The sequence below is a fragment of the Chrysochloris asiatica genome, unplaced genomic scaffold (genome assembly GCF_000296735.1).
Source record: "Chrysochloris asiatica unplaced genomic scaffold, ChrAsi1.0 scaffold00181, whole genome shotgun sequence".
Classification (NCBI taxonomy): Eukaryota; Metazoa; Chordata; class Mammalia; order Afrosoricida; family Chrysochloridae; genus Chrysochloris; species Chrysochloris asiatica.
Genome location: NW_006408699.1, coordinates 2518239 through 2540550, shown reverse-complemented (window position 1 = coordinate 2540550; position 22312 = coordinate 2518239). Strand labels below are relative to the sequence as shown.

Sequence of the window (22312 nt, the reverse complement as noted above, 5' to 3'; positions counted from 1 at the left end):
GAGGGTGAGGGTGGGGTGGGGAGCGAGGTTCCTGCACTGTGAAGTTCTCAGATCTAGAGGAAGAATGATGCCAAGACACAGGAATCAAGGAAGCCAAGGGATGCTGGACCTACAGATGCTGGAAAGAGACCTTTCTCCAGAGCTGACAGAAAGAGAAAGCCTTCCCCCAGACTCTGCACTCTGAATTTCACTTCTAGCCTCCCTAACAGTCCGAGAATAAATTTCTGTTTGTTAAAACCTTCCACCTGTGGTATTTCTGTTAGAGCAGCACAAGAGAACTAAGATAACAGGCCACCTGCTAAAATGTAGAACAGCCTTTCCCAAAATGTGGTCCAGAGAGTATTATATCTTTAAGATGTTCCTCAAGGAAATCTGGAACATAAATGATAGCCTTCTCTGAGAAATTCACAATGTACATTATCTAACTGAAGGCTCTAAGAAGTCATGCATTAAAAAAAAAAAAACATGATTATTTTTTTTTAAGTATATTAATTTTGTTGCTGTTAAGAATGTATAACCTCCTCCATACACAGAACAGACAGGGATGGGCAGTTTGGACACTGGCTACCCAAAATGGGAGGCGGGGGCTACAATAGCAAGAAGTGACTGGCTTACAAGCTTTTAAGAGGGAACCTTTAATCCAGAGGGCGTGGAGGAAGGTAGAATCTCCACTGAGTAGTATCCAGTCTGTCTGGGTGGGTCTGATGAAATGAGATGGGGATAGGTCTTTTGTGGTACAATAGTGAATATCAGGACTGATTGTGAGGGTTGGAAATGTAAAGGTAGACATTTTGTAGCAAAAGGAGGGGAGTGATTCACTTTGCTGTCTAGGAGCGGAGGTCCCTAGGACCATCAAGGGAGAAGAGTGGAGTGCGAGACCCTACCCAGAGAAGCAGTGACTCCAGAGATGGAGGCAGACACGATGATGTGGAGAGATGGAGCAGCTGGGGATTTTAGACCCAGAGAGGGAGAGGGGCTGTGTGCTGACACCAGGGGGCAGGATTGTAGGGTACAGCCTTTGGTTGGTTGATGATGCATGGAGGGGATTGTAACCATGGCAATGAAACGATATACAATAGGATGAATGTAAAGCTAATGTTCTCCCATGTAAACTATTACATAATTCACAATAAAACATTAAAAAAAAGAAGAATATATACAGCAAAATATACACCAATTCAACAGTTTCTACACGTACCATTTAGTGACACTGATTATATTTTTCAAGTTGTACAACTATTCTGACCCTCGTTTTCAGTTATTCCTTCCCCTTTAACATAAATTCACTGCCTCCTTGGTTTCCCATTTGATCTTTTAAGTTGCTGCTGTCAATTTGATCCCATAGAGACAGTTCTTTAAAAAGAGTATAACGCTCACGGCCGACATTTTTTACTAGTGAAGCTAAACTATTGCTTGGTTTACTAGTTAAGCTAAACTACTGACTGGCACAGTGGCAGCAGCAATGGGCTCAAATGGAACAACAGTTGTGAGGTTGGCACAGGACAGGGCAGTGTTTTGTTCTGTTATGTGTAGGGTCGTTATGGGTCAGAACTGACTTGAAAGTGACTAACAGCAACAATTGTTTGATTTTAAGTCTTCAGTGTTATTTTTGGGTTAAGGTTTAAAAATATGTCAGGGCAATAATTTCAAGAGAACATTTGTTGTTGTTTAGTGCTGTCGAGTCAGTTCCAACCCATAACGACCCTGTATAGGGTTTCCAAGGAGCAGCTGGTGAGCTTGAACTGCCAAACTTGCAGTTCAAATGGCTTTGCAGTCTGGCACATTAACCCACAGTGCCACTCCGGGACTCAGAGGAACATACTTAACTTTAATTCAGTGATAATATAATCTTTCTTGCTTTCTCTTTCTCACAATACTGTGTTACATGGTTCCTATAGGAATATGGCCAGTTTACTTTCATGTCTAGTTGTAACATGCTTTCCACAGAATGGAATGAACCTGAAACTATTAAACTGCATACAAATCTAAGGTTGTTTGTACAGTTTACTGACTGATACATGCATTCATGAAAGGGTTCTATATTGAAGGAGGACACAAGACAAGAAAAAATGTGAAGGAAAGAAACAGAAAGTACGGGGAAAGAGAGAAGGGAAGGTACCCTGGTGGTGCTGCTAACCATAAGGCCGCAGTTCAAACCCACCAGTGGCTCCTTGGGGAAAAGATGAGGCTTCTGAACCTGAAAGATTTAGACCCTTGGAAACCCTTTATAGGGTTGATATGAATTGGAACAATTCAATGGCAGTGGGTTTTTTGGTTTTGGTATCCTGCCCTTCTGAATGCAATTGCTGATTGAGATTCAGTCCTTAAAGACTGTCTTCAGCTAAAAAGCCTGACCATCCCTGAGATGAAACATACTATGCAGATCAGACATCAACATGGTAAGCCATGTTCATCCAGTCTGACAGTTGGGACCATGAGTCAATGCAAAAGAATCATTTAGATGACCTGTAAAAAAGTGCTGATTCCTGGTTCTTAGTCTCAGATTCTCAATCATTAGGTTTAGGGTGGGTTTCAGGAACATGAATTATTAACATATTCTTGATTCTAATGAAGTAGATGCTGGGAAACACTGACTTAGAGGAAAAAATTCAAAGCTCTTACAGGATGATAGGTCTGAGTAGCCCTTGGTTACTAAAAGATAGTAAAATGTCAGGAGAGTCAGGGAAGAGAGAGAAGTTAGTCCTGGAAATGGACTATCCAGTTCTCATCTCCTGCCATGGGAGAAGATTTGACAGCAAGCCCTAAGAATGAATCATATACATGGTAAGAAAAGGTTCAGAGTGTATTTCAGTTGATCCAATTTCCATTTCCCAAGAGTTAGTCTGGTCCTTTCAAGAAGACATGCATTAAACTATGTGAATACAGGGCTTTGTTTGGTTTTAAGTAATCTGCCTGAATTCCTTATATTAAACAGCAAAACTTACAGTGAGAGACTTAAAGATGATCCTGTAAGTGTTGCAAATTACATAATCCAGTTTATGTTAATAGATTTCCATTGGTTGTGCATTATCTATTTTAATCTTAAGGCTAATTGTAATAGTTTGTTAAGGTAGAGGGTTGATTGCTACATGTATTAGGGTTCTCTGTCAACTTAACTAGGCCAGGATTTGCAAAGGTTAGCAGTTGAGATGTGTTTAATCCCATGGTGATGTAATGTAATACAGACATAGTTAACTCTATGATGAGTGGCTGAGACCAACCAATCAATTGAAAGGATGCTTCCATGGGGGTGTGGGCTGCTCTCAATTGAATGGACACTGGGGGCGTTGTTGTTGTTGTTGTTAGGTGCCATCAAGTTGGTACTGACTCATAGTGACCCTATGCACAGCAGAAAAAAGCAATGCCGGATCCTAGGCCCACCTTACTACCACTGCCACGCTTGAGTCCATCGATGCTGCTACTTGGCCATTCCATCTCATTGGGGATCTCTCTCTTTTTCTTTGACCCTCCACCTTACCAAACAGGATATCCGTTTCCAGCAACTGGTACTTCCTGACAACATGTCCAAAGTATGAAAGACAAAGCCTGGCCATCCTGGCCTCCAAGGAGCACTCTGGCTGCACTTCTTCCAAAATGGATCTATTGGTTCTTTTGGCAGCCCATGGCACTTTCAATAGTCTCCTCCAATATCACAACTCAAAAGCATCAGTTCTTCTACAGTCTTCCTTATTCACTGTCCAGCTTTCGCATCCACATGAGGTTATTGAAAATACCATGGCTTGGGTCAGGTACACCTTAGTCCTCAAGCTGACATCCTTGCTCTTCAACACTTTATAAAGGTTTTGTGCAGCAGATTTGCCTAATGCAATACGTTCTTTGATTTCTTGACTGCTGTTTCCATAAGTGTTGATAGTTGATCGAAGAAGAATGAAGTCCTTGATAACTTCAATCTTTTCTTCATTGATTAGAATGTTATTTATTGGTCCAGTGGTGAAGATTTTTGTTTTCTTGACATTGAGATGTAATCCATACTGAAGGCTGTGCTCTTTGATCATCATCACTAAATGTTTTAAGTCCTCTTCACTTTCAGCAAGCAAGGTTGTATCATCTGCATATGGCAGGTTGTTAATGAGTCTTCCTCCAATCCTGATGCCACATTTTTTCTTCATAGAACCCAGCTTCTTGGATTATTTGCTCAGCACACAGGTTGAATAAGTATGGTGAAAGAATACAACCTTGTCGCACACCTTTCTTAATTTTAAACCATTCAGTGTTCTCATGGAAGATGGAAGGAAAACACAGAGTCACTGTACCAAAAGGAAATGGTTAATGTTCAACAGTTTCAAGAGGAAGCATATGATCAGAGCCAATGATACTGAAGGAGGAAGTCCAAGGTGCATTGAAGGAATTGACAAAGAACAACACACCAGGAAGTGATGAAATAAAAACTGAAATCTTTCAAGAAAGTTAGGCGGCACAAGAGGCACTCACTCATCTGTGCCAAGAAATTTGGAAGACAACTAGCTGGCTGACTGATTGGAAAAGATCCATATTTGCACCCATTCCAAAGAGAGGTGACCCAATGGAATGCGAAAATCATCTGACAATCTCTTTGATATCCCATGCGAGTAAAGTTTTGCTAAAGGTAATACACAAATGACTACAATTATACATTGACAGAGAACTTCCAGAGGTTCAAGCCGGACTCAGAAGAGGCTGTGGAATGAGGGATCTTGGCTGAAAGCAGAGAATATCAGAAAGATGTTTACCTGTGCTTTATTGACTACGCAAAGGCTTTTTCAATTGTGTGAATCACGACGAGCTATGGACAACATTGCTAAGTATGAGTATTCCGGAACACTTAATTGTGCTCATGAAGAATCTGTACCTGGACTGGGGACCTGGGACTCTGTAATTGTAAGCCATTTCCTTGATAATAAATTTCTCTTTATATGTGTTTCACTGGTTTTGCTTCTCCACAAAACCAAGCCTAAGAAGTGTGGTACCAAGAGAGTGGGGCTTTAGAGAAACACAATCACAAGGATGAGTTTTCTACATTGGTTCTCAAGTCTGACTAATTTTAATGACATTGATATAGGGTGGGGACATGCCTGACCTCCACGTCATAGGAAGCAGCCTTGGGCTGATTTTAAGTTTGGTTCCTTTATCCCCTTCTGGAGTCAGAGGAAGTCAGACATGGTCCCCACTTGTTTTAAACAGCTGGTATGAGGAGAGGGATTCATTGTAATGGCCCCAGACTCATGAAAGTATGAGGTTTTGTATGAGAAAGAATCAAAGGGCATCAGAGATAAAGCTTTTTCTTTTTAGATGATTAGTTTAAATTTTGTTACCTGTTATGACTGAAAGGAATGCATGGGATAAAATGCTTAAGCGGAGGGGAGAGCAACAACTTCTGGAGTTGCCTAGAGCTGATGACACGATGGTTAAACCTTACAGCTGATAGTATAGCCAGGGCCTATTGGATCCACCTTGCCACAGGCCCAAGGCCATATGCATATGGTGTTCATCCAAGGTAGAGGAAAAGATTGAACCTGAGTGTTTTAAAAGATTTATGCATTAGACTGCCTTATGGCTATTGGTTTCTCCAGCCTACTATTGTAAAACAGGTTTGCATGTGTGGTGGTGTGCCATGGAGTTGGTTCCAACTCATAGCAACCCTGCATAGGGCTTCTGAGGCTGTAAATCTTTATGAGAGCAGAAAGCCTCATCTTTCTCCTATAGAACAGCTGGTAGTTTAGGACTGCTGACCATAAGATTAGCAGCCCCAAAAGAGCTCCTTTTACAAGTATAATAGACATGAATATTGGAAATTATTATTACAGAGAGCTTGTAAGCCCGCCTACAGCCTACATATGATTGAATTTGCAAAAAGGGGAGTTAGAATTTGCCCAGAATGAAAAGTGCTTTTTGCTTTAAGCCTTTGTTGAGTGTGAGGCCTTAGGTGGAACCCTGAGCCCCACCCAGAATATTCAGAGTTGGGACATTTGAATTTGAAAAGCCATGTAGAGCAACCCACAACTGCTGAAAGAACAGGAGATCCATGCAGGGCAAAAAAAGGACTTTTTGCGTTTCAAGCAAGGTGTTTGAATTGCAGGCATCAAGTCAAGGAAAGTCTGGGCCCATCAAAGAAAATTCCCTTTTAGGACTGAAAGTTAAAGGGAACCAGCAAGCCGTAGGTGTGTGAATGGATTGTGGGGAATTGCAGCAATGAAGAAACGGGCTGAGTGTGGACCTGTATAGGGTTTCCCAGGAGCAGCTGGTGGGTTTGAACTGCTGACCTTCTGAGTCGCAGTCCAGCGCTGATCCTATAGTGCTACACCAGGATTCCATACTGGGTTGCTAGGGACAGGCAATTAAGACATTGGCTATAAAATATGGGAGGCTATAAAGGGCTATAAAAGAATCCTGGCATGCCACTGTAGGATAAAGCACTGGATCACAGTCAGTTTGAACTGCAAGGTCGGCAATTCAAACTTACTAGCCACTTCTCAGAAACCCTATACAGGGTTGCTATGAGTCGGGACAAACTCAATGGCACTTGACAACAACAATAAAGGCATGTAGTGGCTGACTTACAAGCTTTCATGGGTGTGCTTAGTTTTATAATAAGGGAACAAAGGAGAATCCCCACTGACTAGTTTTCCTCTTTTCCAGATGGGTCTGGTGAAAGGGGATGGGGGATGATACAGATAGATTTTATTATTTTAATTGTGAGTACTTCTTAGTAGGATTAATTGTGACTATCAAAACTGTAGTTGTAGAAAATTTCTTAGTAGGATTAATTGTGACTATCAAAACTGTAGTTGTAGAAAATTTCTTAGTAGGATTAATTGTGACTATCAAAACTGTAGTTGTAGAAAATTTCTTAGTAGGATTAATTGTGACTATCAAAACTGTAGTTGTAGAAAATTTGTAACTTAAAGGGGAATGTAGTTAATCTTTCATTTCAGAAAGAGACGATCCCAGGACCATCAAGAAGGAAGGTTGGCTTGCAAATGTGCCTTTTGGACATATAAATGGACATTCTTTCATCATACTTATTCAACCTGTATCCAAGAAGCTGGGATTTATGAAGGAAAACATGGCATCGGGATTGGAGGAAGACTCATTAACAAGCTGCAATATGCAGATGATACAACCTTGCTTGTTGAAAGAGAAGAGGACTTAAAATACTTACTGTGAAGATCAAAGACCACAGCCTTCAGTATGGATTACATCTCAATGTAAATAAAACAAAATTCCTCACCACTGGACCAATAAACAACATTCATATCAATGGAGAAAAAGTTGAAATTGTCAAGGACTTCATTCTTCTTGGATCAACTATCAACATTCATGGAAGCAGCAGTCAAGAAATCAGATGACGTATTGTATAGGCAAATCTGCGCACAAGACCTTTTTAAAGTGTTGAAAAGCAAAGATGTCAGCTTGAGGACTAAGGTGCACCTGACCCAAGCCATGGTATTTTCAACAACCTCATATTCATGTGAAAGCTGGACAGTGAATGAGGAAGACCATAGAAGAATTGATGCTTTTTAGTTATAGTGTTGGAGGAGAATATTGAAATTGCCTTGGGCTGCCAAAAGAACAAACAGATCTGTGTTGGAAGAAGTACAGCCAGCGTGCTCCTTGGAGGCCAGGATGGCCAAACTTGTCTCTCATACTTCAGACATTGTCAGGAAGGACCAGTCTCTGGAGATGGATATCATGTTTGGTAAAGTAGAGGGTCAGAGAAAAAGAGAAAGACCCCCAGCGAGCTGGACTAGCAAAGTGGCAGCATCAATGGGCTCAAGTCTGGCAACAATTGTGAGGCTGGCCCAGGACTGGGCAGTGTTTTGTTCTGTTGTGCATAGGGTCACTACGAGTTGGTATCGACTCAATGGGACCTAACAACAACAAGAGGGAAGCAACTGGTTCACATTTGATGAAAAAGTACTGAATTTTTTCACATGTTGTTGTAATTGGTATTGTTTTTCTTCCTACACAACATCTCTGTTTCAATAAACTTAGGTATATCCGTGTCGGTCCTGATTCTCTAATGAATTATGACCTAGTTCTAGCCATTTCATCTCTATTGATGTGGTTTTTCTTCCTTAAGGATAGATACATCCTTGTGGTTGTCTCAGGTGTGCTCTTTCTTAGCACCTTTTTAAATGGCTGAATTGATTTTTTTTTTTTTAACACATTCTTATTCTGATAAAAGGAGCTCTGGTAGCATAGTGGTTACAAATCAGGCTGTGAACCCCAAGTTCAGCAGTTCGAAACTACCAGCTGCTCAGTGGGAGAAAAATGAGGCTTTCTGCTCCCGTAAAGATTTACAGCCTTGGAAACCCTGTTCAGGGTCGCTATGAGTCGGAACTGACAGGACGGCACTTAACAACAACAACATACTGATGAAGCAGATATTAAACTCCAAAATGAAAAATTCCTATTTTTGTCTTGATTTGGTCTTTTACCTGCTCAGCAAGTAGTCATTGAATATCTGCTCTCTGCAAAGCACTGTGCCAGTAAATCTCATGCAAAAAAAGACTTGAAGTACTTCTGGGTGAATATCAAAGACTACAGCCTTCAATATGGATTGCAATTCAATATAGAGAAATAAAAATCCTCACATCGGGACCAATAAATAACATCATGATAAATGGAGAAAAGAAAGACTGAAATTGTCAAAGATTTCATTTTCTTGATCCACAAATGTTCATGGAAGCAGCAATCATGAAATCAAATGACATGTTACATTCAGCAAATCTGCTGCAATGACTTCTTTAAAGTGTAAAAGAGTGAAAGCATGTCACTTTGAAGAGTAAAGTGAATCTGACTCAAGTCATAGTATTTTCAATTGCCTCATATACATGTGAAACCTGAATAATGAACAAGGACAATTGGCGAAGAATCAATGTATATGAATTATGTTATTTTTGAAAGTACAATGTAGTTCCAGAAAATGAATAACTTTGATTTGGAAGAAGTATCGCCAAATTGTTCCTTAGAAAGGATGATGGTGAGACCTTGTCTTTCATACGCTGGCCATGTGATCAGGAAGGACTAGTCCCTGGAGAAGGACCTCATGTTTGGTACAGTAGAGGGTCAATGAAAAAGAGGAAGACTCCCAAAGAGACGGACTGAAGCACTGGCAGCAATAATGGACTCAAACACAATAACTGTAAGGATGGTAGAGGACCCAGAAGTGTTTCCTTCTGTTATGTAAAGAGTCACTATGAGTCAAAAGTGACTCAACGGCACTTAAAAATAACAGCAGGCTATGAGAGAATAGCTGTCTGACTGCTAGTCATTCCATTTTGGTATTTTTGCTACAGCAGCACTAGACAACCAGTAAGACAGCCCCCTCCTTCCTCCTATGGAAGAAATGCTGTTCATTTATAAGAAGCCAGTCTGCCAACTTATGATCTGATCTATACATCCTCTGTCTTCTCTGAGACCACATATACCCAATTGCTTTTCTGTCCCTGCATCTTCAACTTCTCTTAGGAACATTTCTAAATACATCCAAAGACGATCTAGAATAGATCATGTTGAAAAATAAAACAGCAATTTTCCTAATATAGACTTTTTTCATGGTAGACTAGGCAGACATACTAAGCTGACCCTCTGCAAACAGGACATGGAAGATCAGATACAATAGGTGACCCTGGAATCCTGAGCGTTAGAGGGTAGGGCAGAGAGGTGGACTGAGTGATGACTGGAATAGGACACTACACAGGAGCAGTGAGAGAGGAAGTTGGCTGGCCTGGAGCAGCATGGCCATCTTGCTGTAACTATAGAGGCCTAGAAGCGCAGGACATGGTTGAAGGTGGTGGCAAGGGGGTGCAGTTTTCCACTATTCTCTGTGATCTTGTCAGCCCGGGGCCAATGCCACTCGTTCTCGTGAAGACTCTGAAATGCCTGGGTCAGGCACCAGGCCTACCAGCCCTGTATCTGGAGGAACGTGAACTACGCTACACTAACAACAAACAGAGAATTGTGTTCACATTTCCAGTCTACGTCACATCCACCAGGTGATACGTGGTGTGTGCGTGAGAAAATACCAACATACAATCATCAATTAAATATAAATACAATGACACCACAATGTCTTGGAAACAGACAATTTCAGCTTACGTCAAACCCACCAGCTGCTCATTGGAAACCCTATATAGAGTAGCTATGAGTCAGAACTAACTTGATGGCACTTAACAAGAGTAGCAACACAAGTAAGACCAGCTAATACCACTTTAATATCACTGTGATTCATATTTATGGACTAACCATTAAAGCCAGTAATGATGAAATTGAAGAATTCTACCATCTTCTTCAGTCTGAAATTGATCAAACATTCAATTAAGATGTATTAATAATTAATGATGATTAGAATATTAAAGTTGGAAACAAAGGAAGGAGCACTAGTTAGAAAATATGGCCTTGGTGTTAGAAACAATGCTGGAGACTCATGACATAATTTTGCAATTGTTGTTGTTGTTGTTAAGTGCCGTCGACTCGGTTCTGACTCATAGCGACCCGATACAGGGTTTCTGAGGCTGTAAATCTTTACGGGAGCAGAACGCCTCATCTTTCTCCCACGGAGCGGCTGGTAGTTTCGAACTGCTGGCCTTAAGGTTCGAGCCCGATTCGTAACCACTACGCTACCAGAGCTCCTCAATACCAACGACTTATTCATTGCAGATACCTTTTTTCAACAATGTGAACAGTGACTATACAAGTTGACTGCATCAAATGGAATACATAGCAATCAAACTGACTATAACTGTGGGAATAGATGATAGAAAAGCTCCATATCATCAGTCAAACAAAGGCCAGGGGCAAACTGACACAAACTGTCAATTACTCATATGCAAGTTCAGGCTGAAGCTGACAAAATTAAAAGAAGGTCATGGAGCCAAAATATGACCTGGGCTATATCACGATTGAATTGATAGAAGTCATCTCAAGAACAGATTTGATGTAGTAGACACTAATGACCTAAAACCAGAAGAGCTGTGGAGTAACATCATGACCTTCACACAAGGAGAAAACAAAAGGCCATTTAAAAAACAGGAAAGAATGAAAAGACCAAAATGGGTGTCAGAAGAGACTCTTAAACTTACTCTTGAATGTAGAGAAGCTAAAGCAACTGGAAGAAATGAAGTATGAAATCTAAATAGACAATTTCAAAGGGCAGCTTGAGAAGACAAAGTCAAATATTAAACAAAATGTGCAAAGACCTGGAATTAGCAGCCATAAGAGAAGAACATGGTCGGCATTTCTTAAGATGAAAAAAATTGAAGAAAAAATTCAATCTTTGACTTGCAATACTGAAGGATAAGATAAGCACTGGACTGCTAACTACAATGTCAGTGGTTCAAATCCAACACTGTTGCTCAGAAACACTATACAGGGTTCCTATAAGTCAGAACTGACTTGATGACACTTAACAACAACATGGGAAACATAGTGAATGGTGTAGGAAGCATCAAAAGGAAATGGAAGAAACACACAGTCACTTCACAAAAAAGAAATGAGTGATACTCAGCCATTTAAAGAGGTGCCATATGATCAAGAACTGATGATACTGAAGGAAGTGAAGTGGCACTAAAGGCACTGGAGAAAAACAAGGCTTCAGGAATTGACAAGATACAAATTGAAAACTTTTCAACAAACTGATGTGGCAGTAAAGGCACTCACTCATCTATTAAGAAATTTGGAAGACAAATACCTGGTCAACTGATTGAAAGAGATGTGTATTTGTGCACATGCCAAAGAAAGGTAGCACACTGGAATGAGATAATTGCTGAGCAATATCATTAATTATTTAATTAATATATCACATGCATGTAAGATTTTGCTGAAGATAATTAAAAAATGGTTGCAACAGTATAGAGAGTTGCCAGAAATTCAAGTCAGATTCAGAATAAGTCATGCAACTAAGGATATCATTGCTGATGTCAGATGGATCTTGGCTGAAAGCAGAGACTACTAAAAGGTCTTTACTTGTGCTTTATTGACTATGCAAAGTCATTCAACTATATGGATCATAACAAACTATGGATATCATTGTGAAGAATGGCGTAGTGCTGTGGGCTAATGCGTCAGACTGCAAAGTCATTTGAACTGCAAGGTCAGTGGTTCAAGCTCACCAGCTTCTCCTTGGAAACCCTATACTGGGTCGCTATGGTTTGGAATCGATTAGAAGGCACTTAACAACAACGTTATAAAATAGACATTTGAGTGTGCTAGAAAGGAATATCGGGAGATATGATTACAGATAGCTTATAAGCCTATCTTCAGCCTACAACTGGTTGGAATACCTAATAGGTGTTCTAGAACTTGCCTAGTGAAATGGACTTCTTGTGGAGCCTTTATAGAGTATAGGGCCTTGGGTGGAATCCTGAGCCTCATCCAGAACCTTCTGAGGTGGGACATTCCCACTTAGAACAACATGCAGACCAACCCAGAGCGGCTAGAGGAACAATACATAATTCTTGAAAGAAAGACCAGCAGAAAACAAAACAAAAACAGCAAACTGGCTATTACAAGAATAAGAAAGAAAGCTGTTCATGTGGGAGCCAGCAAGCCATCAAAGCAAGCCATCAAGCCCCCTTCCAAGTCTAAAACTCAAAGGGAACACACGAGCAGGTTTGTAAGCTCATTGGTGACCACATTGGTCTATTTGTGAATGGAAATGGGGGAAAGGAAGTAATGAAGACACGGGCTCAATTCGACCACAACCATAGACTCCTGTGGACCTTAAGATGAAAGAGAAAAGAGGAAAGCCTGATTGGTCTGAAGTTTGGGGAGACTTAGGCACTTCTGAGCCCATGGACAATGATCTAGCCATATGAGGCTATAGCTGAGAGTGAAGCATTCAGCCAATACAAAGTTGGGGGAAATGTGCAAGAACACCCAAACTTTCAAATAGTACCCATTTGACATGGCTTAAGTGGCTTGATGATCAGAACTCAACTATAGGAAGATAAAGAAATTTGATACAGGAAGCAAATGTAAATTGCTACAATTTGATTAACTTGACTTTTACTTATGGATTTAGTAGCTCAAAATACCAACTGAGAGGGAAGGAGTCTTCAGAGCCAGGATCAAACCTAGCCCCTCAGTACACAGGGTTGATGGCTACCTAAAATAGGGGATCTATAAAGGCACAAAGTTGCTGGCTTACAAGTTTTCAAGAGGAAGTTTAGTTTCAGAATGTGTGGGGGACGGTAGAATCCCCACTGAATAGTTTCCATCTTGTCTAGATGGGTCTGGTGAAAGGAGATGGGGATAGGATTCTTTCGATTCAATAATGAGTAATTTTTATCATGAATAATTGCAATTTCCACAACTGTAAAGGTAGGAGTTGTGTAGCAAAAAGGGAAGAATAGTTAATTTTGCATCCCTAGAACCATCAAGAGGGAAGAGCAAGAACATAGGCTCCTATCCAGAGAAGCAGCAACACCAGAAATGGAGGCAGAGATGATGGCATGGAGAGATTGAGAAGCTGAGAACTCTAGACTCATGGAAAGAGAAAGGCTGTGTGTTGGTGGGCAGGAGGCTGGCTTGCAAAATGTGCCCTTTGGTTGTTTAAATGGTAATATATTCCTGAGTGTTTTTGTGTACATAAGATAAAAAAAAGAGGGAATAGAGGCAAATATTATTAGCCAGTGCTACATGGAGGGGATTGTAATCATTGCAATGAAACAAAATATGAGAGCAAAATATTTTTTCTACAATGTAAACTATCACTTAATTCATAATAAAAGCTTTAATCTACAGTTGAAATATATTTAACCATAAATTCCCCAATACTTGTAACCAAATTTTTTAATTAAAAAAAGATTTAAAACATAAAATAAAAGCACTAAGTAGAAAAAAAGAACATTAAAGCTGACCCTGGTCTAGAAAATAAAGAAGAGAAAAACATTTTGAGGTATATGTAGAAAATAATAATAAGGAAAAGGAATCAAGAGAAGAGTCACTGTGGAGAAACAACCAGAGCAGCCATGATTTGGGGAAGATCATGAAGTGGCTAGAGGATGCCTGAACTTAACAACGAGTAAGAGAAGCCTCTAGATGTGGAGAAGTTAAGGCAGTTCATAAGAGGAAATGGTTGAAAGGATAATTGGGCTTTACATGCATTCAGGGTTGTTTTGAAAGATCCTTATGGGAAAGCAGGATTAATGAAATCACAGACTATTATAATTTGATTCAAGTTAAAGCATCCTTATATACTGAGCTTCGTGAAGAATGGCTAATTAACATCATTTGAACCTAAGGAAAAAAGGAATATGAAAATTGTCTTTTCAAGGCAAAAACAAACACAAAATCAAAATCTGTTATTAATGGAATCAGAGTACTTATTTAGACTTCAATATATATATCAATTCTGGTGCTTTTCTTTAGCTACAGATAACTTTCTCCTTGTCCTAGATTCATTCATAACACATGGAGAAAATTAGTGTTATTCTTACTGGGATCTGGACAGAATCCCCACTTCTCATCTCGTTCATAGCGGCTTGTTGTGGCACACCACAGCAAGTCATCGTCCCGACCTTCCCGGGTACACTCATGATGCCATCGCTGGTTATACTGAAATGGAAACACACATGGCATCCCATGGGCATTCCCTTTAATTGTATATAAATCTAAGAGAAAGAAAATTATAAAGTTAAATTAGTATTCTGCTACATTTGTCACTGGAAACTTAAAATCACTTAACATTTTTTAGAATTCTATTTTTTATGAAAATATGCACAGCAAAGAGCATACCATTTCAACAAATTCTATGTGTACAATTCAGTGACATGGTTTACATCCTTTAGGTTGTGTAACTGTTCTTGCTATCCTTTTCCAAATTAATCTGCCACTGTTGTAAAATAAGCCTTGACCTCAAGGTTAGTTTGAACCACAAAGTTGGTGGTGCAAACTCACCAACTGCTCCTCGGAAACCCTATCCATAGTCATTATGAGTCAGAACCAACTTGATGGCACTTAACAAAGAAATAACAACATTAATGTAAAGTCACTGACCCCTAAGTTTCTTATCTAACCTTCTGAGATACTGTTGCATTTGTTTTATACCATAGAGATAAATCTTTTCTTTTTTTTTAAGTTTTTATTGCGAACTGAGTGACAGTTTACAACATTGGTTTTATGCCATTGTTTCATTGCAATGATTACAGTCTCCCCCATGCATCGTTATTCAACAGGAGAGAAATCTTTAAGAGAGCAAAATGCTCAAGGCAACATACTTTTCATGGATTTTTATTGACTGAAAACCTACTATGAGCAAGGTTCTAGTTATTCCAAAGTGAACTCTCTGAGGCCCCACTGATTACTATATATAAAATTCTGGGCTTAGTGATGGAGTTAGAGGAAGCGCTGATAAAAAGTTTGTTTATATATTTATCTATTTATACCCTGTCATTCTTAAAACAGCTTCATTCCTAAACAATAGGGTAAACTGATGTGGCAACTGTAGGGAATTTTTCCCAATTGGGATAGAAATCTCCACAACTGCCCCTTTCACCCCAGGACCTATTGATCTAAGTGAGGATGGCCCTGATCCCTCTCATCATAAAAAGCTCCACTTGAGTCATGAAAAATGTTTGTTTCTTGCTTAAGACCAGATCCAAGATGCCCAATGATTACAGTACACTGAAGAAGCAGTTGAAGGCAACATCTGCATCATCACTGTTCTTCTAGATGACTGTTGATACTAGTTACCCTCATGTGCCCACTCCCTGACTCAGCCTTGTTCACTCCGCCCCGAGTCATTTTTTAGAAATGGTAACTCTATCATGTCACTGTCAGTATGAAATAGTCATGAGCACTTTGACTTAAATTTATGTATTTACCTTTATGCAGATAGTCACAAATGCCTTCACCACCTGACATGAATGAAATCCACTTATGAAGATATTTCCACGAGGCCACAATGGTGGTGTTGTGTTTCACCTGTATCGTGTACTGGAGTGGACCCATGATCATCTTCCTGTTACAGCGCCACCTCAAGGAGACGTGGGTAGAATCACATTCATATATGTTCAATGGCTGCTCTGGGTTAGATAAATTAAGACCCAGGCAACCACTACCTCCAATGTTAAAGAGGTGTTGCTTTGAAACCCATTTCCACAACATATTCTTGTTTGGCTGTTTGCAGTTCACCAGAGTAAGTGCAGACTTGTCTGCTTGGATGCATGTCTTGATACTCTCACTTTGGATAACAAAAATTCCTTTATCTAAAATGGAAAAATGAAAAATAAGGTATTAATTTCATATATAATTAAGTAGAATCATGTTATGTCTAAGCTATGATACCTCATAGCTTCCAGTCATCTCAAAAGATCTGGAGCCAATGAATTGGGCCCACCTGAAGGATTTATTTGCATAAATCAAGAAGTTTTGGGGAAAGATAAATGTCCTTACTGGAGCTGATGGGAAACCTCGGAACTAAGAGCCTCATGGCTACAAAGAAACAAGGGAGGTCTGTTAATCTACTCAGGTCAGGTTCAGACAAAGAAGGAAGTCTCCAAAACTGGGCAGAGAGTCGGGGGTTGATAATGATATTCAGGGCTAGAAGGGAGGGATACCAGGTGTTAGAGGTGTGTTGACATTCTGTTTTACTTCAGACAAGTGCCTGAAAGTTAGCAACACAGTAGCTGGAATCAAGATCCACTGAAAGAGAAATCTTTAATCATTAAAGTTACTGTAGGAAGCTAATACAGTGCTGCTTAGTGTTCTGATTCAGATGCAATTCTTGTAAGGAAAAATACAAAAAAAACCCACAGTTTTCTCCACATTTGCTCTGTGCTGGAGTCATCATCAGAAGAAAGAGGTAGACATTTGTGGGGGTGATGGAGTCAGCATGGGCAGCCTCATTGGGTGGAAACTGGCAGCCACAGGTGACTGATAGAAACTCTAGCCAAACGTGTCCCTAGTTATGTGAAAGGAGTTCAAGCAGTCCAGTGCTTATTCTAGAGAACCACTGCACCATGAATGAAACATACAACACATTTAATCATTGATAAACTTACTTATAGCTCTGTATTCAAGGAGTTCAATTAGTTGTGAGAAAACTCCTTTGATCATTATATATCAGACAAAAAGAAAAAGGAGTGTGGGGGAAAAAGAATGGATGGTTTTAGGGAGATTTCATTTAGATTAGGAAATTTGGTTCCCTAATGAAGGTCATGTCTGCATGGTTATTAGTAATAGTTATTCAAAATCAAATCCACCTCTCGCTGATGCATGTGGGCTCAGATTAATTAATCTTCTCTCCAATTCTCCTTTTCACCTTTTCATGCCTGGGTAGAACGTTAACCTTAATAAAGGTATAACCTAGTAATTACTTTCCAGCTAGCCCAGAGTTCCATTAATTTTTCACTAAAAGAAAATGATTTTACCATAACATTTCTGCAGTTCAACTTCTACTAAGTAGGTAGATAGATAGATAGATAGATAGATAGATACAATCTGGACAGTACAATACCAGAACTCCTATACATACATATTGCTTGCTGTTGTTGCTGTTAAGTGCCATCAAGTAGGTTCTGACTGATAGTGAGCGACCTTTTATGGGGTATCTGAGGAGTTTGAATCATCCACCTTGTGGTTCAAACTGACCTTGTGGTCCAGTGCTTATCTTACAGCTGGTGTGGTGCTGCAAGTTAATGTGCTGGACTGCAAGGTTGGTTTGAACTATAAGACCGACGGTTCAAGCTCACCAGCTGCTCCTCGGAAGTCTATACAGGGTTGCTGTGAGTCAGAACTGACTTGATGGTGCTTCACAACAACAATACACACATATATTGTGCGTGTGTGAACATGGACATCTATAAACAAAATTTGGACCAGTACTAGAAGGAAGACAAACGTTTCTTTAAAAAATTGTTCCTGGTAATAATCACTACGAGTCTGAGAGTAAATGGAAGAGTATGGAATGGAAACATCCTCCATTGCTGACCAAGAAAAAGTTCAAAAGTCATCCATCAGCTGGAACATTGATGCTTACAGTTTTCTGTAATTCTCAAGGGCCAGTATTGAAACACTATGAGGAAAAAGGTTCAACAATCTACAGTGTGAACTACAGTAAGATGCTCACGGAAGCACTGAAGCCTAAACTTCAGATTAAATGCAGAGAACTGCTATCAAGGGCGTTGTGATCTTGCACAATAATGCACATCCACACACCTCTGCCCACACTGTTGGTACTCTGCAAAAACTTCATTTTGAGGTGCTAAAGCATCCTCCCTATGTCCTGATATTGCTGCACCGAACTTTCACCTTTTTGGTTCCCTGAAAGCAGCCCTTCGAGGATGAAGATTCACCTCTGATGGAGAAATGAATACAGTAGTACATTCATGGCTCACAGCTCAGCATAAAACATTTTTAAAATAAGAGAATATGAAAGCTTGTTGATAGATAGACAAGGTTATTGAAAAGCAAGGAGACTATGTCAAAAAATTATGTATTTGTCTTTTCTAAAAGTTGATGAAAATAAATTCTACAGCCTGAGTGAAAATAGTTTTTTATTCACCCTCATACACACACACACACACACACACACACACATAAATAAAATGTCCTTGTGTGACACTGGGGTTAATGCTCTGGATGGCAAAGTTGGCTTGAACCACAACAACAATGTAAATATATATTTATATATATAGTCACAACAATATAAATGTATTTCATATCTATGTGAACATATATTTATATATTCACAAGATTATATAAAAAAATGTACATAGAAAGAAGTGCCTTCAAGTGGGTTCCCACCCATAGAGACCTTGTGTAGAGTTTCCAAGTACCAGATGGTGGGCTTGAACTGCAGACGTTGTGGTTTAAACCGATCTTGCAGCCCAGTGCTTATCCTATAGCACCACAGCAGGACTCCAGAATACAAGTTGTCAACTTCCAAATACAATGGTGAAACAGGCAAAAGGCAGACATTTCCTTTACAAATGGGAGCAACTGCCAGGGGAAGAATGGATAACAGGCATTAAGCAAGTTAAGAATCCAACAGAACAATTTACATAATTTTCAAGGCTTGAAAATACCTCTCTATTCTCTGAGACCACCTAGGAAATGGCCCTGCGCTCTCTACTTGGTGTTGCCAATACTCTCTGAGTTCTGCATAGAGGCCCTCAACCCTCCAGACCCACTGGAATGGCAATTCAGCTCCCTTGGCTTTGGGTGGTCCCATTCTTCTAGTCCATCTGAGTGGTGACCTTACACCCTTGACCCCAGGAGGGCCTGCTCTTCTGCCCCCTTGAGCATGGCAGCTCTGCCCCCTCAGCTTTGGGAGGCAGCCCCATCTTAATGGCAGCCCCACACTCAGGAACTGAGTTGGTGAAGAAGCCAATTCCTTGAAAATATGAAATGGTGGCCCACCCTTAGAAATTCCAGAGGGCATGCTTGTTCCTTTTAAGGCTGAAGCAGCTCTGCTTCCCATGTTCCTTGTCTCTTCAGCTTCTACTTTCTGCTTCCTTGATCTCTAGAAGGACCCAGCCTGGTCTATGCTCTGCTCAAGCAAGTGTCACAAAGCTCTTGAGCTCTACTGAGCAGTAAAGGATTTGGTACTGAGAGTGGGTTGCTGCTCTAACAGATACCTAAAATGTAGCAGCAGTTTTGGATCATGAGCAGAGGCTGGGAGACCACAAAGCTGTCTGATAGTGAGTCTAGACTGACTTCCCAGTACAGGGATGACAGGTGCAAAGGATGCACTCCACTCTACTCCCGGCTTTTCTAGTTTGGTGGCAGTTAAGTTCCTCCCTCTCTTCTCAAGTCTCTCTTCTTTTAACTCTTGTAAGATGAAAGGCTTGCATGACACACCCTTGGAAATCTCCCATAAATTGGTTCAGGGTGGTGATGGGATTAAGGATGGTGTACCCCACCCTTAAACCTCTAATTGGTTTATCACATCAAATCACTTGATTAGGGATAGGTACATCTCAGCTGCCAAATCACTGAGAATCATGACCCAGTCAAGTTGACACAAAATCCTGTATAAGGTTTCTAAGGCTGTGAATCTTTATAGGAGCAACAACGAGTCTCATCTTTCTCCCATGGAGTCAATTGTGGGTTCAAACTGTCTACCTTGTGGTCAACAGTCCACTGTTTAACTTACAGAGCCCTCAGTACTCCTTTGTAAAACCTATACTGCTGCTTTATATAGGAAAGATAGAAAAACATGATGCTGACAAATAGATGGATGGCTGGGTGGTCTGTTAGTAAATGGACATGGAAATCATACGGCATCAAAATTGTGGGGAAATGAGTAATGTTTTTAAATTTCCAATTTATTCAACATTAATAGAAAAGGAGAGCCAAAATCAGAACTTCTGCAGTTGAACCAGTGATTGTAAAATTACCTTCCCAAAGAAGAAGACATTAAACTTAAATGTCTTAAACATTAATACACTAGAAACAACAGAAACTTAATCCCATGTGGCTCAATTCTGGAGTGCTGGTATATTTCCACGTCAGCAGCCTTTAGAATGCAGCTTTGGAAAAATTCTTATAAACAAGCAGCTACAACTTACCAATAACAATAAACATTCCATTTCCAAAAAAAGTACTGTTATATTAAGCTAAAAAGTAACCCAAGCCCATTTACCCCATTAAGTTATAACAGAATCTGGTCTTCACACCATTAATTTCCATAAATTTACTGAAGATAAAACCATTGCTTTAAAATAGACAACCATAAGAATTCATATAGGTATTCTAATTGCTATCATATGTATATCTGGGTTATATGTAACAAAAATATGCTGTGAAAATAAACCACCATTCCTTAGTGTCTGTAGTTGCCAGATTTCAAAAAGGATGAAAATCAAATGGCAGGAGGAATCAAGATTGATTATATATGTCAAGGACATCAGTTCTGCTTGAACACTGATTATGTGATTAATGAAGTACTGCCAGAATTACTAAATCTCTTTGCATGGAAATATTGTTGTACTTCCCTTCATAATTATAAGTTTGGGAGGAGGAAAAAGATTCATATACTAGAAATAACCCTTGTAGGCCACAGCATGACATATATTTTTCTAAAGAGTGGAAGGGAAAAAAAAAAAAATTTTTTTAATCAATTGTTGAACTTCCGTTTAGGGTAGTCCTTTCATGATTGCATATGGAATGTTACTTTCTTCATTCATTCATTCATTCATTCATTCAGTAATCAAGTACTGGGTGACAGTTATATGCTAGGTACGGTGTAGGGTGCTGGATGTAGGCTGGATAGACAGAGGAATTCTTAGTGATATCTGTCCCTTGAAACTAGATCTATTCATTCTTGAGTCATGGGAATCCAGCTAGCTAAGAAAAATAAGGGAGTTGCATCTGTTCCAAAGAAAATATTGATGATTGCACTTAAAATAAGTCTTTTTTTAAAAAAAAGTCATGAAAAACCCAAAAAAGACCAAAATTTGGTACTGGTGACTGGATCATCAATTGATGTTACGTGTGAAATGGACAGGACCACTCAGTATCATCACACTTCATCAGACTTTATGACATGGAGATAGGGGCATGTATTCATGTACTTATTTGCCGACTTGCCATGAAGTAAAGGAGCTCTGGTAGTGTAGTGGTTACGAGTCAGGCTGCTAACCTCAAGGTCAGCAGTTTGAAACTACCACCTGTTCTGTGGGAGAAAGATGAGACTTTCTGCACCCGTAAAGATTTACAGCATCAGAAATCCTATACAAGGTCACTATGAGTAGGAACCGACTCCATGGCACATGACAACCACCACCATGAAGTAATCAACAGAGCAGCACTGGAGGAAATATAGGGGAGCTTATTAATTTGACCCATCATTCAAGCTGTGAACTGCAGAGTTAGAAGCGTCTAAAGATTATTTCATTAAGCCATTCATTTGTATTTTTTCCAAACCCACTTTGTCTTAGGAGAATAATTTTATATCCATAGACTCAGTGAATACCATATTAGGTCTTGGCTTAGATTATATAAATTCAGTTAAGAAGTCCTCGTGGCACAATGGTGAAGTTCTTGGCTGTTGACTAAAAGTTGACAGTTTGAACCCAGTGTCTCCATGGGAGAAAGCCCGAGGAATCAGCTCCCCTAAAGATTACAACCTAGAAAATGTAATGGGGCAATGCTACTCTGTCTACTGCATTACACTAAGGTTGCTATGAGTCAGAGTCAACTTGTGGCACACAACAACAACAGCAATAGTGTGCCTGCTATTAACTCTGTGAATACAAGGATACCTATGTCATAATACTTCCCTCAAAGAACTGACTTTCTTCCTGGAGTTATTGAAATGTATGGAAATCACTACAGCATAATGCCACAATATACTTTTTTTTTT

At 39.8% G+C, this 22312-nt stretch overlaps 1 protein-coding gene across 1 annotated transcript in view; it reads right to left on the bottom strand.

Moving 5' to 3' along the window:
* Positions 1-22312, bottom strand: part of PLA2R1 (phospholipase A2 receptor 1, 180kDa) — a 184167-nt gene that overhangs the window by 140170 nt on the left and 21685 nt on the right. The window contains exons 5-6 of the mRNA XM_006872042.1: positions 15828-16211; positions 14442-14615 (exon numbers count right to left, since the gene is read on the bottom strand). Coding sequence (XP_006872104.1) covers positions 14442-14615; positions 15828-16211 — 558 coding nt within the window. The remainder of the gene's footprint in view (positions 1-14441; positions 14616-15827; positions 16212-22312) is intronic.